General features: G+C 36.6%; 1 protein-coding gene across 1 annotated transcript in view; it reads left to right on the top strand.

Annotated features, from left to right (window-relative positions):
* The window catches only part of HHIP (hedgehog interacting protein), a gene marked incomplete at its 3' end in the record, with an annotated part of 90,407 nt that overhangs the window by 20,580 nt on the left and 51,078 nt on the right, over nucleotides 1–18,749 (top strand). The window contains exons 3-4 of the mRNA XM_081333261.1: nucleotides 6,680–6,836; nucleotides 14,055–14,256. Of these exons, the coding sequence (XP_081189387.1) occupies nucleotides 6,680–6,836; nucleotides 14,055–14,256 (359 nt within the window). The remainder of the gene's footprint in view (nucleotides 1–6,679; nucleotides 6,837–14,054; nucleotides 14,257–18,749) is intronic.

The following is an 18,749-nucleotide window of genomic DNA, read 5'->3' as shown; positions in this document are numbered from 1 at the left end:
TGGTTTTTGTGACCACCCAGGTTGCCTTGAAAGGGAACCAGATGAAAATATCACTTTAAGCACTGGACAGAGCACTGAACTTTGCATGCTACACTATCAGCCAGAATTGGGTTTTCTATATCAATAAGACCCCAATAACAATTCTATTTATTCTAAGAGTGGATAAGAGAATTATCTACCACAAATGACCCCTCCAAATCAGCATACCCATGGCCAATCAAATTAAGAGATCTGTTTGGTATAGTGATACGTTTATTAATCAAAGTACTATTCTGAGATTTGATTACTATTTCTGGAGCTAGAAATGATTAGACTGTAAAACATAATTACAGGTAGTCCTCGAGTTACAAGTGTAATGGAGTCTGCCCATTCCACTTGTAACTTGAAAACTTGTAGAATGAATCTCATACCTCGAACGAGATTACTCCCTTGCTCATTAAAATGCATGTGGCTCGTTAAGCGAACATGAAGTATCTCAGGGTGGGGAAGGCCACGGAGGACCAAGTGATGGAACAGGCCCCCAAGGCCTCCCCGACTCACTAAGATACCACATGCGTCCCCCTGCTTTCCTGTCGCATTGGACTCACCTGGAAAAGATCTGTCTCCTCTCTGCCGTAGTTCATACTACTGCCCAGATCTAAGACTGGGGAACACTTCCGCATCCTACCACAGCCTGATCTGGACTCTGGAGGCCTTTCCCAGGCCATTGCCGCCTAGATCTAAGACTGGGGAATGCTTCTGTGCCCACCCCACCCCCGCAGCCTGATCTAGGTTCTGGAGGCCTTTTCCAGGTCATTGCTGCCTGGATCTGAGGCCAGCAAATGTTTCCTCAGACTCTCCGTGGCCCTATCACGCCTGGAAAAGGCCTCCGGAGACCAGATCGGGCCATCGGGGTGGGGGGGCAGAAGTGTTCCCAAGCCTCAAATCCGGGCCACAGTGGCCTGGAAAAGGCCTCAAAAGCCCCAATCCATGTGGAAGCATCCCCCAGCTTTGGTTCCATTCTCTGTTGCAGAGAACAGAGGCCTAAAATACCATGAGATCATGCAAGATCAATAGCGTGAAATCTCACCCCACTGATCTCACGTGATCTTGCATTACTTTAGGCCTCCATTTTCTGCGAACACACCGAAGGCCTGGAGCAGGCCTCTTCATAGGGTGAGTATTGAAGGCCTGGTGCCTAGGCAGACCTGGTGCGTAGGTGGGGAGGAAGGGAATAACCAGGGTGAATGTTGCAGAGCCACTACTGTCGCTCGTAAGGGCAAACGACTGTTATGGTGCTGCAATATTCGTAACTTCAGGACTTGCTCGTAAGCACTAGGAGGCGCTCATCACATAACTTTGAATGAGCGTAATTTGGGGATGACCTATACTTTAAAATATTGGTGTTAAGAGTAGAACCTTGCTCTAAGAAAGCATATATAGCATTACACTTTATTTAACTTCTATTGTCTCTTAAGAGATTTAGCCATTTACAGAAATGTAGTCAAGTTTGTTTGTTGCAATAAACATGTTCAAAACTAACAATTATTTTATAGCACAACCTTATGGATGGGAGGTCTCAAATCCATAAGAAACTCCCTAATGCCCGATATACATATTCATCATTAAAATATCATATGGCTCTTGTTTTTTTTTCCTAAGAGCTGAATACTGATTTTGATAGAATTAACCAGTTTCATAGTTTTGATTACTGAGGAAGAAGCTTCAATAGCTGGCTTATTCAACAGAGATATTTTCTGAGAGGGAAACACAAATGTATAGTATAGCTATTTAATTATATTAATAATAAAGTAAAGGCCTTTAAGTTGAACTTGACAGATATGATTGTGCAATATTCTTGGCAAAAGAGTGGAAGTGATTTGCCACTGGCTTGTTTGGTTTTTTTATAATTTTATTTTCCAGTCTAACTAAGCAGCCATGATCCTGCTTGGCTTCATTTCAATAGCTGTGCCCAACTTCCAATAATTACTTAGTGGAACAGCTTTTGTCTGCTGACGTGTTTGTTTTTATTATGGTGTGGAATTGATATCATGCATTTTGGTGAAATGAATAAAATATTCCATTTCCCGATATTACTATGAGTGTAACTTATATGACATGAGTATCACTTTTTATCTTTCTAAACATTTGGATAGCCATATAAATAAGCCAAACTTATGTATTTATAATATATTGGTGATAGTTGGTTGTTAATGAATTCTTGGTGAATTCTCAGTTGATCGGCATTCTATATAGCAATAGCACTTAGATTTATTTTGCACTCCTCTCTGTGGGCACGCGCGTCGTCATCCCAGTCCTAGGCCTTCAGCTGGGTTTTATAAAACTTTTTCACTTTAGGCCTCCGCCACCGTGTGCAAGGAAAAAAAAGGTTCAATCAATCAATCAATTTCAACTTCTCGCGGGGAAAAAAAAGATCTCGCAAAGTTGGAATTGATTGAACTTTTTAGTTCCACCCAGTCTGCCGTTACCACTGCAGCCATGCCCACCCAATGGGCCACACCCACTCAATGCACCACGCCCACCCAATGGGCCATGCCCACCCAATGGGCCACTAACACCTGGCACCCGACGATACATAAGTGGGTTTTGGGTTGCAGTTTGGGCACTCGGTCTCTAAAAGGTTCGCCATCACTGCTTTAGAGCATTCTCTAAGCAGCTTATAGAATCAGCATATTTCTCCCAACAATCTGGGTCCTCATTTTACTGACCTTTGAAGGATGGAAGGCTGAGTCTGTCTTGAGCCAGTCAGGATCAAACTCCTGGCTGTGGGCAAAGTTAGCCTGCAATTCTGCATTCTAAGCACTGTACCACCATGACTCAGTAACAATTTAACTGAGAATTTAAAAAATAGGAAGAGTTTCTTTTCCTTTGATGTAATGCAAGGGCAACTTAAATTTTTGTTCAAATTCATGGGACCAATTTCAAAAGCTTTCTATAAGCTATTAGATCAGTCCTTCGGCAAGGATATAATCACAACTTATGACAGCTCATTATCTGTGTAAATTATTCAAATTGCTAATAAAGAATTTTTTAGGGAGGCTGAAATGATCATTTCGAACTTCTTATGTTCTCATCAGTCAGTCATACCCTTTTTATCTGAGATTCGAACCTGGGCTGATTATAATGATCACTGCCTTGGTGGAGCAGTGGGCTAATGCCTCCTTAAGTAACACCAGCTGCCTGCAATTAGTGCAGGTTCGCATCCCACCAGGCTCAAGGTTGACTCAGCGTTCCATCCTTCCGAGGTAGGTAAAATGAGGACCCAGATTGTTGGGGGCAATAAGCTGACTTTGTAATAATGCCGCTTGGGGCCCCCCGAAAGCCCTAATAATCAGGCATATACATAGAATGAAGGCTATTGCTAAGCACATTGATTTGTGCTTTAAATTGTAAGCCGCCCTGAGTTTTCGGAGAAGGGCGGGATATAAATGGGATTTAAAAAAAATTCAGCCTCCCTAAAAAATTCTTTATTAGCAATTTGAATAATTTACATATATATATATATATATATATATATATATATATACATGTATGCATGTATGTATGTGTATATATATATATATATATATATATATATATATATATATATATATATATATATATATATGGTGGGACGCGGTGGCTCAGAGGGTTAGGACGCTGAGCTTGTCGATCAGAAGGTCGGCAGTTTGGCGGGTTGAATCCCGAGTGCTGCATAACAGAGTGAGTGCCTGTTACTCGTCCCAGCTTCTGCCAACGTAGCAGTTCGAAAGCACGTAAAAATGCAAGTAGAAAAATAGGGACCACTATGGTGGGCAGGTAACAGTGTTCCGTGTGCCTTTGGCGTCTAGTCATGCCAGCCACATGACCACGGAGACGTCCTCGGACAAGCGCTGGCTCATGGCTATATCAGTCTCCCTTTAATTCTTTGTTAGCAATCCAAAATATTTATTATATATATATTCCACAAAGACATTTTTTCTCCCATAAATTAATTATGTAGAACTATCCATAAATATTGTTTATTAGTAAATAAATAATTGTATTATTTATCTAAAATTATAGCTCTTCATACGTTCATTTGGGCAATGTAGAGTGGATTGAATATATTAGATTGATAGACATGTTGTACACTCTCAATTTGTACTGAAATTATACAAAACATAAGACTGAGGACCTCCATGAATGATTTAGTTTTAGTCTGATTATTTTTTCTGTGGACAAAAGTCATTTGATCACATACTGTATTTTAGAGAAATATGTGTGTAATTTGTATCAATATTATGCACAGAAAGTTTTTCATACAGATTGTGTAAAGTATATGCTCATGTGAACAATATATTTGTTACATTTACAAATCAGCTATGGAAATTGATGGTCTTCAGAATAAGTTTGTAAAACTCTAATGCAATTATAAATTTGTAACATGTTTGAAAATAAACTCCAGTATAAAAGCAATTAACTTGTTTAAAGAATTTGCAGAATGTAGCTTAATTTTCAAGACCGTTTTGCTCTTATTTTTGATTTTGATAACCTAATACATTGTAATGTAAGAAAGCTGTAAATTCAGCAAACTGGAAAGATAGATGGCTTCATTCCATCTGGTCAGTTGTTCTTCAGGACCACACGGACTGCATCTTTATGAATATTTCTGTTGATGGTTGTCTCGAAAACATGTATAAATAATAAGAACTGTAGATAGTTGGATTGCTGCTCCTAAATCTGAGAGTTTGGCATGATTTCTAATCAGTTTTATTATTGATCTATGATGTGATATTTATATAATTTTATCAAATTCATCAAGAATAAGAAATAATGTATAACAAATAATATATCTAATTATTTGGCAGGTTTTTATTTTTCATTAAAGCTACCTACATTTCTCTTGAAATGTTTTAGAATTTTTAGAGTGACATGCATGCTGCAAATTAAACTAAGAAAAAACAAATAAGCAAAAGTTTGGAACTTGTATCTATGTCCAACATATTATACCACAACTTTTTCTTCACATGCCTAACTTTTTTACTTTGTTGTCTTCTGAATAACACATATAGTCATGCTGGGCTCATTTAGAATTTACAGATGAGTCAGTGAAATAGGACAAATGTAATTTTTATTTTATTTTATTTATACTTCAAATTTCAAGGCTATCCAACTTCAAAGACACTGAGTGACTAATATATAAAACGGTAAAAGTAAAATTTGAAAAGATAATCATTTGAAGGAAACAGCTGTTTCTTCCCACCTGTCCCAACAAGAGATAGACAAAAGGCTACACAATCATCCTAACCCAAAACTGGGAAACAGCCATGTTTTTAATGCCCTCTTAAAGACCAGTCAAGTGATCTGCAATTACTGTAAAAGATCATAAGATCCTAAGAGATAAATATTCTTCCAATAGAAAAATGAGGAAGGTTCATGTTATTTCTTACTCTCTACTAATGTTTGGGTTTATGAGTTATTTTAGGCGTTCATGCATCATGAAGATTTGAATGCTATTTCCAAGCTCTGTTTATAGGTAGACTGGAATTTCAGTCACTAAGCAAGGTGGATGTTAAGCAAATCATTTCATGACCAGGCCTGATTTTATGAACATTTTACCACTGCCATTAAGTGATTAACTATAGTTGTTAAGTGAATCACATGCTCATTAAGCGAATCACATAATTGATAAGTAAATCTGGCTTCTCCAATTAAGTTTGCTTGTCAGAAGCTGGCTGGGAAGATCACAAATCATGATCTTGCAAACACTCCAACCATCTTGAAAGCAAGCCAGTTGCCAAATACCCAAATTGCAGTCACATGACCATAAGGGTGATGTGATGGTTGCAACTTCAGTGATGGGTTATAAGTCACTTTTTATGAGTTTACTGTAACTTTAAATGATAGTTAAACAAACGGTCATAAGATGAAGACTACCTGTATATTGATAAAAAAATATTGATGAAAAATACCCTTATGAAATAATTGTAGGATACAAAAATGATTGGAAATCTGTATTATGTAGTAAATAAATATGTCTATATTCAGTATTATTGTAAAGCTTCTATCCATAGATTCTGATATTAACAGTACTTGTCAGACAGGAACTTTTTGATAATTGCTATTTCTCAAAACTTAATTTTTTATATATATTGTGCTGCAGAGATTCAAATGCTAATAAACCTTTTCTTGGTCTTATTTGCCTACATTAATTTTCTTCTATAGTATAAAAAAGTATGCCTATGTACATTCTTGGGAAGAACATTTGTATTTTAAGAGATATAATGTATCAAAATTACTCAGTGGTCTAGTTCATACATAATATACCAACTGAAGAGAATATATGTAACTCAGGTTTGAATTGTGGGTCTCTTTGTGATCTCTAAACTTGGTTGTTTTCTGAAATGTCTGCAAGAAAACAACTAAGCTCAGAGAGCACCAAGGATTCACACATAATGCTAAATTGCAATTCCTTTTTACTTGTGCAGGTAGTTCTGTTCCATTCTGTCATACGTAATGTATGGATTTTCATATCATATTAATTTATCATACTGTTTTGGTTAACATAATGTGTAAACCAGAATGATATCTAGTGAGCATTATGTGTGAATCAGAATGATACCCACTTTTTCTACAATTCCTTTGTAAAAAGTAGCAAAGTCTAAATAGAAAATAACACAAACTAATTTGCTAAACATTTCTTCCTTCCTTTTCAAAGGTTTGCTCCAAATTACTACTGATGACTTTTGTTTCTACTATGCACGAAAAGATGGTGGTTTCTGCTTTCCAGATTTTCCAAGAAAACAAGTTCGAGGACCGTCTTCTAACTATTTGGATCAAATAGAAGAATATGGCAAAGAAGAAGATATAAGCAGGTTTCTAAAGATAAATATTTTTTAAATCAGAAAGCCTGACAAATCTTTGTGGCCTGATAATGTGTTGAGTCAGTTTCTGCTTGTGCTCTCTAGCTATGTCATCCAGATGTTGATTTTTCCAGCTTTGGCTAAGAAACTGTTCTTTAAAGTACTGAATTCTTGCATAATACATACTTTACTAATGATTCATAAAATTGTTAGATCAAATATAATGCAGATGTCTTATCTGAAATCTTATCAAGGTTACTCGTTAATATTTTTCTGATTTGTTGAAAAAAATCACTCTTGCTTTCCTGATTATTCTTTTTACTCAATATTTTCATATTTTGTATTTACATATTTTATTTGCATAATTTATAATCTGCCTGATTTCACTAACTACACAACAATACAATCATTTATGATTAAAAATGGAATAATATCATTTAAATGTAGTGCAATTAAAAAAGGTGTTTCTTATGTTGTCAATATTTGATAATCATTGAAAATTAATGAGAAATTCAAGCAGTGTTTTTAGCAATGAGAGTTTCTGCTCATTGTATGAAGTTACATAATATCCAACAGTGGTCCAGTTGAAATTTCTATAAATTTATTCCAGACTCTTTTATTCCAGTTTTATTTATGACTTCTATATTATGCTTTGTTAATTCATTTTAATATTTTAAATTATTTGATTTATATGCCTCACATAGCATTGGTTTCTACTATTTTTTTCTGAAATCTCTCCGCACAGCCTTTAACTATAAAAAAGTGCTAATATCTAAACGTAAAAGACCACAGTCAACTTACTATCAATTGGCACTACATGAACTAATTCTCCCATCTCAGACAGGAATCCAGGTTTGATCATGATTGATGCAAATCAGCCTTCAAATGTTACAAATCTAGCAACTATCCCACCATTATAACTTATCCGTTAGATTGAAGTCTAACAAATCTAATAAAAAGAACCAAACAAATTATCTGGGACCAACTTTTCCAAGCTAAAAATGAAAGAAATTCCTGTCTTTTAAGGAAAATAATTGTAAGTTCCTCAATTAATAAGACTTTTGGCCAGTTCTTTGCCTCAGTTCATGCCTCTAAACAACATTGCCCTGGCCACCAATCTCTCATCTGGTAATTATTAAATTAATCAATCAGTTAAAAAAGATAAAGGGCCTGATAGCAATCTAATAAACCCAGTTGGAATGGTATAGCAACATTATTTGGTGGGTAACCCCCCCCCCCTCGGCCTTTAGTGTTAACACATTCCAAATAGCCAAAGACTGGAATTGTTTCGTTACTATTCCCCTTTTTTAACACAGGAAATAGCATGGAGCCTTACAATTATTTTCCAATCAGTTTTTAAGTATTCCTACTAAGTTGTATGCATGCTTTCTATAAGCCTCTGGATTGGCTGGAATGTGAGAAATTTCTAGTCAATAAACAGTGGTCTTTAGACAGACCAAATTCATCATGGATCAATGTACTATTTCATAGTTTTTAGCAAAGCGATATAAACATATATACAGACACCATTGTTATATATTTCATTATTGATGCAAAATAAAAATTTGATTCTATCCCTAGAGAAAGTTGTTTCATTCATCTATAGCCAGGAGATTACTTTGCTTAATTAGGATCTGTAGCTGGCCGACAAACCATACTCAGCAAGTAGTCCTCAATGGTACTATATCCACATGGAGAGAAATAATCACTGGGGTACCGCAAGGCTCCCTCTTAGGCCCAGTACTCTTCAATATCTTCATAAATGACTTAGATGAAGGAATAGAAGGGGAACTCATCAAATACAGATGACACTAAACTGGCAGGAATAGCCAACACCCAGAAGACAAGCTCAGGATCCAAAAAGATCTTGACAAACTTGAACAATGGGCCCTATCCAACAAAATGAATTTTAAGGTGGAGAAAGTTTTACATTTAGGCAGGAAAAGGAAAGTTTTACATTTAGGCAGGAAAAATCAAAGGTATAAATACAGATTAGGTAAGACTTGGCTCAAAAACAGTAACTGTGAGAGGGACCTTAGAGTCCTATGACTATGAGCCACCAGTGTGCAGTAGCAGCCAAAAAAGCTAATACAATCCTGGGTTGTATAAAAAGAGGCACAGAACACATGAAGTATTAGTACTGCTTTATAAAACCCTAGTAAGACCACCAAGCAATTTTGGTCACCATAGTACAAAAAAGATGTTGAGACTTTGGAAAAAGTTCAAAGAAGAGCAACTAAAATGATCAAAGGCCTGGAGACTAAAACATATGAACAACGGCTCCAGGACTTGTGTTTGACTAGTGCAGGGGTAGGCAACCTTGGCTCTTTTATGACTTGTGGACTTTAACTCCCAGAATTCCTGAGCCAGGCATGCTGAGGGAAAAGGGAGAGGTTTCCAAGCTGAGCCATGCTGGCTCAGGAATTCTGGGAGTTGAAGTCCACGAGTCATAAAAGAGCCAAGATTGCCTACCTCTGGGCTACTGTAAAGAAAAGAAGAAACAGGGGTGACATATATTTGAGTGGCTGTCACAAAAAAGAGGGCATCAAACTATTCTCCAAAGCACCAAAGGGCAGGACAAGAAGCAATGTTTGGAAACTGACCAAAGAGAGAAGCAAACTAGAATTAAGGAGAAACTTCCTAACAGTGAGGACAATTAACCAGTGAAACAGTTTGCATTCAGAAATTGTGGGCACTCCATCACTAGAGGTTTTTAAGAAGAGACTAGACAGTCACTTGTCTGAAATGGTATAGGTTATCCTGTTTGAGCAGGGGGCTGGACTAGAAGACCTCCAAGGTCCCTTTCAGCTCTATTCTATTCTAAGGATGTTGCACAAAAAATACAGTTATGTAAACTAGATGCAGTAGTAGCAATTGCCTTTCTTTACTTAAGAAAAGAGTAAAACGACTATATTGTAATATTTTTAATATTTATGTAGACAATGGTTATTACCTTAATTAAAGCAGGTTTCCACCACAGTAAATCTGACAATAGACAGCTAGCTATGATTGTCAGTAGTGATGATCCAGCCATTCCATCTTTAATTTTGTTTGGCTTTAGAAGAAGCCTCTAGGGGTGCCATTAATTACTGTAGAGAAGAAAAGGTCACAATAAATTATTTCAAAACCAAAATCTAAAGTTTATTTTAAATGACTTAAGATATCTCATATATTGATTGCAAATAAACAATCATAATAATACATTCCAGTTTCATCCTTTAAATAGGTTGCACTTGCATTCTAAACCTTGACATCTGGTTTGAATAAAATTATTTTTGACAAGGCCAACAGCAGATTTTTTTCATATAAAAGGAGTGAATGCTAGACTTTCAACTAGAAAACCTTTAAAGGCAGATTTATTTGCCAAATGTGGCATAGCTCTCAGGTATTGCATATAATAATTTACAGCCCTGAGATATGATCTAGTCCTGCTTCTTTAGAGCACTATGTAAAAGGAAAAAAATCACATTTTATTTAGAAACTGGAATGACCACACTGGATTCTAGGGTCGCCATATAACAGCTGTATTTCTTGTTCAAGATTTATATTTCCAGCAATTCTACATAATTTTTCTTCTTTATGTAGAACCAAAATTTAGAATGATCTATATCAGTATGACTTCTGTGTAGGGCATTTTGGTCCATGAGGCTATCAAAAACTAGAAAAACATTTTGGTAGTGTGTGTTTGACATAACTCTCTAAGTCAGGGGTCCACAACCCCTGGTCCGTGGACCAGCAACAGGCCACAGCATACCAGAAACCGGTCTGCGCAAACAAAGCCCCATCTTCGGGATGTAGGAAGTACATGAAACCATGCCCCCTTCGGTCCACAGAAAAACCTCTCTCCACGGAACCGGTCCCTGGTTCCAGTGGTGAAAAGAAGCAAGGCCTCTTTAAGGAAAGGGTAGAAGAGACAGGATCAGAAAAAGGAAGGGAGGCAAGGTTGTCGTGCAGGAATGCAAGCTAATTTGAGGGCTAGTCCACATGGAGCTCCGTTTCCATCTGTCCTGTTTGCCATTGTTCGCTCCCTAGAGTCTAAAATGGAAGATCTGTAACTTGAGTTGGCCACGAACAAGGAGTGTATATCGGAAGTGGTGACACTTTGAGAGTTGTATGCAACAAAATTTCACTTTGATGTACGCCGACTGGTGTACATTCAAAGTGATAATAAAGGTATTATGAGGATGATGGTGCTCAAAAGGTTGGGGACCTAGACCTCTGCTCTAGGTCGAACTTGGTAATCTAGGCAACCAATACCAGCAGGATATTTATTTATTTATTTATTTATTTATTTATTTATTTATTTATTTAGATTTGTATACCGCCCTTTCCCGAAGGACTCAGGGCGGTTTACAGGGTAATTAAAACAAGAAATACAAAAGTTAAAAACGATTAAAAAAATTACAACAGTCCCTGAAAAAGTAAAAGCCCCCAATTAAAATCAAAATTAAAATTCTCAGCCTGGGTCAGAGAGCTCGAAGAGCCAGGTCTTCAGGTCCCGGCGGAATGAACGGAGGTCGGGGGCAGTCCTCAGCTCCATGGGCAGCTGGTTCCAGAGGGCAGGCGCACCCACTGAGAAGGCCCTCCCCCTGGGTGTTACCCGCCGGCAATCTTTTACCGGCGGCACCCTGAGAAGACCCTCCCTGTGGGAGCGCACTGGATGAAGGGAGCTTGATGCTGGTAGCAGGTGTTCCCTCAGATATCCCAGACCCAAGCCATTTAGGGCTTTATAGGTCATCACCAGCACCTTGAATCTCACCCGGAGGGCAACCGGAAGCAAATGCAGCTCGCGGAGTAGAGGTGTTACATGGGAGTATTGGGAAACCCCCATCACAACTCGTGCGGCTGCATTCTGCACCATTCTCCAATATTAAAGGAAACCAATCACATTACAAATTCAGTATGACCAGTCCAAGAACACTGTAGAGCTCTTTCCTTAGCCTGCTTTAATGCCTTTAATGTGATATTGTAGCAAAGGTAAAATAATATCCTTTTTGCAGAATTAACTTGCCCCCGTGACTTGTAGGAACCTGAGAATCTAGCCTACATGTCCCTTCAGTGTTTTTTCTATATATCAACCTGTGCCCTACCCTCCTAACGTGTTCATAGGATTACCCTAAAATCACCAGAACAGTCACAACATTTTTTTCAGCTGACGTTGCTCTACTCAGGAAAATATTTTGCTACTTTAATCAATTACTTTTAAGTATTTAGATTATTAGTATTGTTCTAATATTTATTAGAAACATGTAGTAGTTTGAAGAATTTAGTAGTCTGAATATTTTATTTACTAGTTATTTTTATTACTCTTAGAAAACCTGTGTGAATTTTAACTTGGATCTTGTATTCTTGTAAGCTGTATAACATGATGGTCAGTGACCATAAGAGATAGCCTGTAACAACCCTAGGAGATAGATTGGGCTGAGAGTGCTGCGATGATTGTCTCTAACACCTTAACCACTTCCTATGTAATAAATAAAGTTTCAGTGTAAATAAATGTCAGCCGAGAGAGAGAGCTAATGTGATACAGTGATTAAGGTGTTAGATTAAAGTCAGAGGGACCCAGACTCTGGTCTATTTTTGGTCATGGACACCTAATTGCATCAGTCATCATATGTAGGCAGTCCAATTTATCAGGTTTATTCTTTATGAAGGAAGCGTTTCTATGTGCGCACTGACCAAAGCCATTAAAGAAAATGTAAGAATGCACAGAAACAAGTAAATAAATTAGTAGTTTTGTCACAATCTGGTTTTTTATATTTTGTAATATTTTTCTAATCATTCCAGATCTTTTCGTGTTACCTTAGCATGGATTTTGAAATGAACTACATGATATCGAGCTTCAAAATAATTAATTTGGATGCTAAAATTTGTTACATTATTTATGCAAAGTATTGCTCATTTCTTTTTGGAGAGATAGCAAACATTCCTGAACAATATGGGATGAGACATATGGGGGAATAGGGAAAACATTCCACACTATTCAGGAGATCATCCCAACCTTTCTGAGTGACTGTTGCTGGAATACATCTAATTCCAGAACAGAAGCGCAGACAGGAAACCTTATTTCTTATTTCTTATTTAAGTTAAATTACCTTAGGAACAATTTCTTTTTATGCAGAATAAATATGTTCATTTTTCTCCTAATTTATAGTAATATTTTTGTACTATGTGAAAATTTCTGGGCAGAAAGTTTAGGAAATAAATACATAAACAAAAGTGAATTGGAGCAAAAAGATGTTTCTTTAGCAGATAGTATATTGTCCTGGAAGAGTCATGTTGCCATTTACTTTTCCAAGTCATTATCTCTAGGTCCACCTAATTTTCTCCAAACTCTCAATATTATGTACTCTTTTTCTCTGTTTTAGATGCTCTCTTTTTCTACTTTCTCTTCTTCTGCAGTCTTATTTGTTAGTTGCTTCTCTATGTGTAAAAAATAGGCTCTGAAAGTAACTAGTTAATCTCCAAACAATTAATAAATATTTATTATTAATTTGTCAAATTTGTAAGGCCACCCAACATCAGCAAGATTCTGGGCAGCATATGACAAAGCAAGAAACAATATAACAAAGAAAAGAACAATGCATGTCTAGAAAAGAAAAAATATTCAGATGAATATGTTCAAGCATGCAAAAGGCTTGTATCTCACTCCAACTCAATTGTTGGGGAAAACCCAAGTTTTAAAGACCTTTTCAATACAGTCACAGTACCGACTGTACCATTTTCCGGGGTGATGCTGTTCCAGGGACAGGCACCATGACAGAGAAGGCCTCTTTCCTGGGACCCATCAAATGATGTTATTTCCATATCTCAGTGTAAATTCCCACAGATCAAACAACAACTAATATTGTAGACCAGTGGTCCCCAACATTTCCGGCTTGGTGGCCAACCAGAGGGATGGGGAAAGGGGATAGTTCTGTGTGAGTGGCAGGCAAATGGAGCTTCATGCACAAGCACCCACCACTCATGCAGCCCGGTTCCAAACGGGCCAAGGCTGGTAATGGGCCACACCCCATTACAACTGGGGACAGTTGTAGACAGTTAACTAAAAACTTAGCTTATAAAAGAATGGTCAATTATCAGTTTTATTAGCTGGTTTTTAAAGTGAAAGTTACTTTATCATCAAATTGAAATATATCATGCTAAATAAATGCCACCAGTATATCACATTTTGTATTTTTTGCTATTAAAAATAAAAATAAAAATAATTTTCTTATTTGTTTGTTTTAGGAAACATAAACACAACTGTTTTTGCCTCCATGAAGTTGTAAGTGGCTTCAGGCAACCTGTTGGAGCAGTACATTCTGGAGATGGATCACACCGTCTTTTTATCCTTGAGAAAGAAGGATATGTGAAAATATTAACACCTGAAGGAGATATAGTCAAAGAACCATTTCTGGACATACACAAAGTTGTTCAAAGTGGAATAAAGGTTTGAATTCCTTTTATTTACCATTGGGGACTTCCTTTCTTTTAAGTCTAATTTTGTGTTACCTTTTGCATTGTTTTCAATTTTGCTTAATTTTAACTCTAGAAAGTAAATAATAAAATAGAACATAAGTCTTTTAAAATGAGGTTTTCATTTAAGTTGTTAGAAAAATAAATGGCTTCAGCCTAATGTGCATTCATCATGATTAAGATCCAACCATGATTTGAACTCAGTTACTTAATCAGTCCACAGTTACTGTGCAGACTTTCAAGTAAAGTATTCAATTTTCTTTGAGCGTACAGCTATAAATGTGATATAGTTATGCAGTTTAGAACCAGATCATTATCTATCTCAGTTAAAATGGTAGCTCCTTATAAATTATTTCTATGAAATAGATTCACCCCATTGGTAATCAAATGCTGTTATATACAGAAGGGGGAGCTCTCACTGCATCAACTATTTAAAATGATAAGTCTTTGCTTATATTAAAATCAAATTCTCCACTATAAATTAGACATTGAAAAAGTCCTTTCCCCCTTAATCTTGATTATATGTGTCAAAACGTATTGCTTTAGAAAAACCAGTTTTGTTTGCAAAATTAACCCATTAACCTGTGAAATTGGAAACTTTCATTAAAATAAATAGAATGATGTTAACTGAAAACAGAATAGCTAAGTGACTCTGTTATACTTCAGTATACAGTATGTATTAACAACTGAATGGTTTAGTGACTAAAGAAAATTCATGAAAAGAGGTATGTTAGGATTATTATAAAGCAATGGTATATTTTCTAATTCTAGGAATATTTTTATATGATCACATCAAAAATGTATTATCTGAAAGTACTATCACATATATTAGTTATTTAAAGTCTAGATCTGTTTAAAAACAGCATGACATTTAAATGTTAAAATTGAGATAAAAATCTATATTCAGGTTAATAACTGCAATCTGGTCTTATTTATTATATACCTCTTCATTAATCTGAGTCAAGAGATGGCATTTTAGTATATTATAAACTGTATATTCCTTAAGCTTGATTCCCAGACTTTTTTTATAAAACTTTTATGGGTGTGATTGTTTTGAATTATCATTATTAAGTGTTTGTGATTAAACTTGATATGTCATTTCATTGTAGGCTGCTTTGTTAAAAGTAATTATGAAAGATCATAGAAGTTGATAAGATCTATGAAAACAATTTCGTGTAAGACCAGTTAATCTTCCCTCCTTAGGCAGTCTGAGTAGTCAAATACTGAAGAAAACATGTGCCATGGAAACTGACAGAGTAATTGTATCAAAATCATAATGACCCAATAAAATAACTTCCAGATGCATTGAACTCTCCTAATTTCCAGGTAGCATTGCTTAGTGACAAGCCACACTATTTGAAATTATGGGGAAATAATCATAGCTTTCTCCTACTTTGTGTGAGGAAGCTAAGATATTGTATTGAAATCAACCATTTAAAACTGATAATAGCATTTCAATCATAAATCATATAGAAACATAATGAAAACATAAATCATCTAAGGAGAATGAGAGAACCTCCATGAAAGGGAAAACATATGTCAGGGAAATGAGTGATACTGGGGAGAGACTATTAAGAATATATGGGCTAGACTCCTTGACCTCAGCCACCTTATACACCCCTCCAAGCTATGAATTGTTTTTACATGTCACAATGGCTTAAATTTTAATAGGAAGTTTCCCTAAATCTTGAACTACATCAGCTTCTTTGTTTCTTTCTACAGCTGAATACCACAGTGAAGTCAGTTACACAAAGTGACTTCTAGCTTTTTTAACAAGCCAATACAATATTTCTATATAATTCCTTGTATAATCTTCTGAATAGTTTGCCACAAATTATTTATTGCAATTTATTGATAAGAGCAAAGATATATCACCAATATATATATTAGAGACATTTTTTCTCTTTGTCCTTGTAAATTACATCTACCTATACATTGGATATATCTAATGTATATATCTAATGTATATTTCCAATTCATGTCAATAAAATATGTTTATTAAAGTGCCAATACTGGACTTTAATAAATATATTTCATAAAGAAAATGTAAATATTTTTATTTTCATTTATTCACATTTCATATATACAGCTCTTATCTCATTGCTATTGATTGAATGAATATAGTAATAATTAGACAAGATACTAACTATGTGATCTGTAAACATCCCATATAATGGGCTTCTCTCAGGTATCACTGATAGATCCTATCATGTCTGCACATTCTATTACATATTAAAAATGTGCATCTGCCCTTCAACTATCTATGCATTTGTCACATAGGCACTGTTATTATGAATGGACCCCAGAAGAACTGATTATAATAATAATAAACCTTTATTGTCAAAGTACAACATGTGTACATTGAGATTAGCTGAGCCTCCCCCCGTGCTCTCTCCCCCCAACACACAGTGACAACAAACCCTCCATCCCACCACACTATGTGAACCAACTACACCACACACCGGCCTCCCAAGTCAATTCTGCATAAGATTATGTCCCATTTAAAAGCCTAACAGCCCACGGATAAAAGCTATTTTTCAGCCTGTTGGTACGGCTGGCTACATTCCTATATCTCCTACCGGATGGTAGGAGAGTAAAGAGATACCGTCCAGGGTGTGAGTCATCCCTGAGAATCTTCCTCACTCTTCCAAGGCAACGAGCCCTGGCGATGTCATCCAGTGGTGTCAGGGAACAGCCCACAATGTCTTGTGCTGTGCTCACTACCCTCTGTAATACTTTCCTATCCGTGGCTGTCAGACCAGCATACCAAACCACAATACCATACGAGAGGACGCTCTCTATAGTAGACCGGTAAAAAAGGGTCATTAGCTGTTGTTCTACTCTGTTCTTCCGCAAGACCCTAAGAAAGTGAAGCCTCTGTTGGGCCTTTCTAGCCACCTGAGTTGTGTTAACTTTCCAGGTCAGATCTTCACAGAGGTAGACTCCCAGAAATTTATCATGCCTGAAATGGAAATATGCAGTAGAAAATGAATAGAAAGTCTATTCTTTCTTCCCTACTAGATCAAAATAAAAGCCCTTTCTCCTTTCCAGTGTTGGCTTTCAATAATGTAATAACATAGCTACTATTATTTCCAATAGAAACTTCACACATGCTTCTTGAATGGAAGTAAGTGTATGTATGCAGAGACCGTGGTTAATTTGTTTCATATCTCTGCTCTTAAGATTTAGGTATCAGATCATTCCAAGATGATCAAAACTTCCTAAGAACAACTCCATAGCTATCATTTAACACAATGCTAAGTGTGATTAGCCTTACTGAAACAGAAGACATTGCATACATAAGTGACTTTCTAGTCTAAAGTCATATTTCCTATACATTCTGGAAGTAATTAGAATTGTTTAGGAAACCAACAGCAGTTAAAACATGAAACATCACAATGTTATAAGTATTCTTCTTTAATAAATTGTCTACGTTCTTGAAACAACAGGCTTAAGCACTAGTGAATATTTATAAATTACATGGTATGCATTTTAAAAAAAATTAAGGAAAAATATGACCAGACAGGACAAACTGTTGTTTCAATAGTTTTCTTTTCAGCAAGACAGTTTACTGCATTTGCATATTATACACATTCAAAGCTGCTCTGTTCAGAGAAAAATACAAAATATGGCATATGTTTTTAAGATTTATAGTCTCATCTAAACTAAAATTCAAATAGTAATTACAAAAAATAGAATTGCAGCTATACTTTAAGCTACTTGTTGAGCATTTCATCCCTTAAATTTGATAAAATTCATATTCTGTTCACAAATACTATGATTGCTTAAAGAATGTACATGTACAAAATAAGATGTAACATCTATCAAGTTATGTCTATTCTCTGAGTTCAGTTAATCAGTATGACAATATATAGCAGGGCTTTTCAACTAGTGGTACGGGTACCACCTGTGGTACATTGGCACCTGGCAGGTGGTACGCGACCGTCCTAGAAAAGTGGTAGTGGGGGAGGGGAATCAGCTGAACTGGTGGCAGCAACGCACAAGCCTGAGCGAGAGATGGCTGGAGCTGCAGGGCTGTCAGGGCTCAGTGAAAGCGCCAGGATCAGCGCCAGACTCCAGCTGGAGCTCAGTGCTGATCGTGGCGCTTCTGCTGAGCCCAGAAGAAGCACCGATCACCTGGAATGTTGCAGCATCTCCAGGGTCTTGTGATTTACATTCAGATGCTTGGCAATTGATTCATATTTTTGATGGTCACAGTGTCCCAGGGTCATGTGAAGTGACCAAAACCTGCTGCAATCACCCAGCAGACGGGGGAAATAAAAATCAAACACCCCTACCCCACTCCCACTGCCAATCCTCAACAGAAATGCTCACAACAGTGAAAACCTTGGACAGGAGGAAGAGTGCCGCCGGGCGGGCAGGCAGGTGCCTTTCTCGGCTATGGCTTGGGGGCCAATTTTTTCAGTGCCATTGTAACTTCGAACAGTCACTAAGCAAACTGTTATA

This window comes from Vipera berus (assembly GCF_964194415.1).
Source record: "Vipera berus genome assembly, chromosome: 7".
Taxonomy (NCBI): domain Eukaryota; kingdom Metazoa; phylum Chordata; class Lepidosauria; order Squamata; family Viperidae; genus Vipera; species Vipera berus.
Note: the sequence above shows the minus strand (reverse complement) of the source record. Positions and strands in the feature narration are given on the sequence as shown.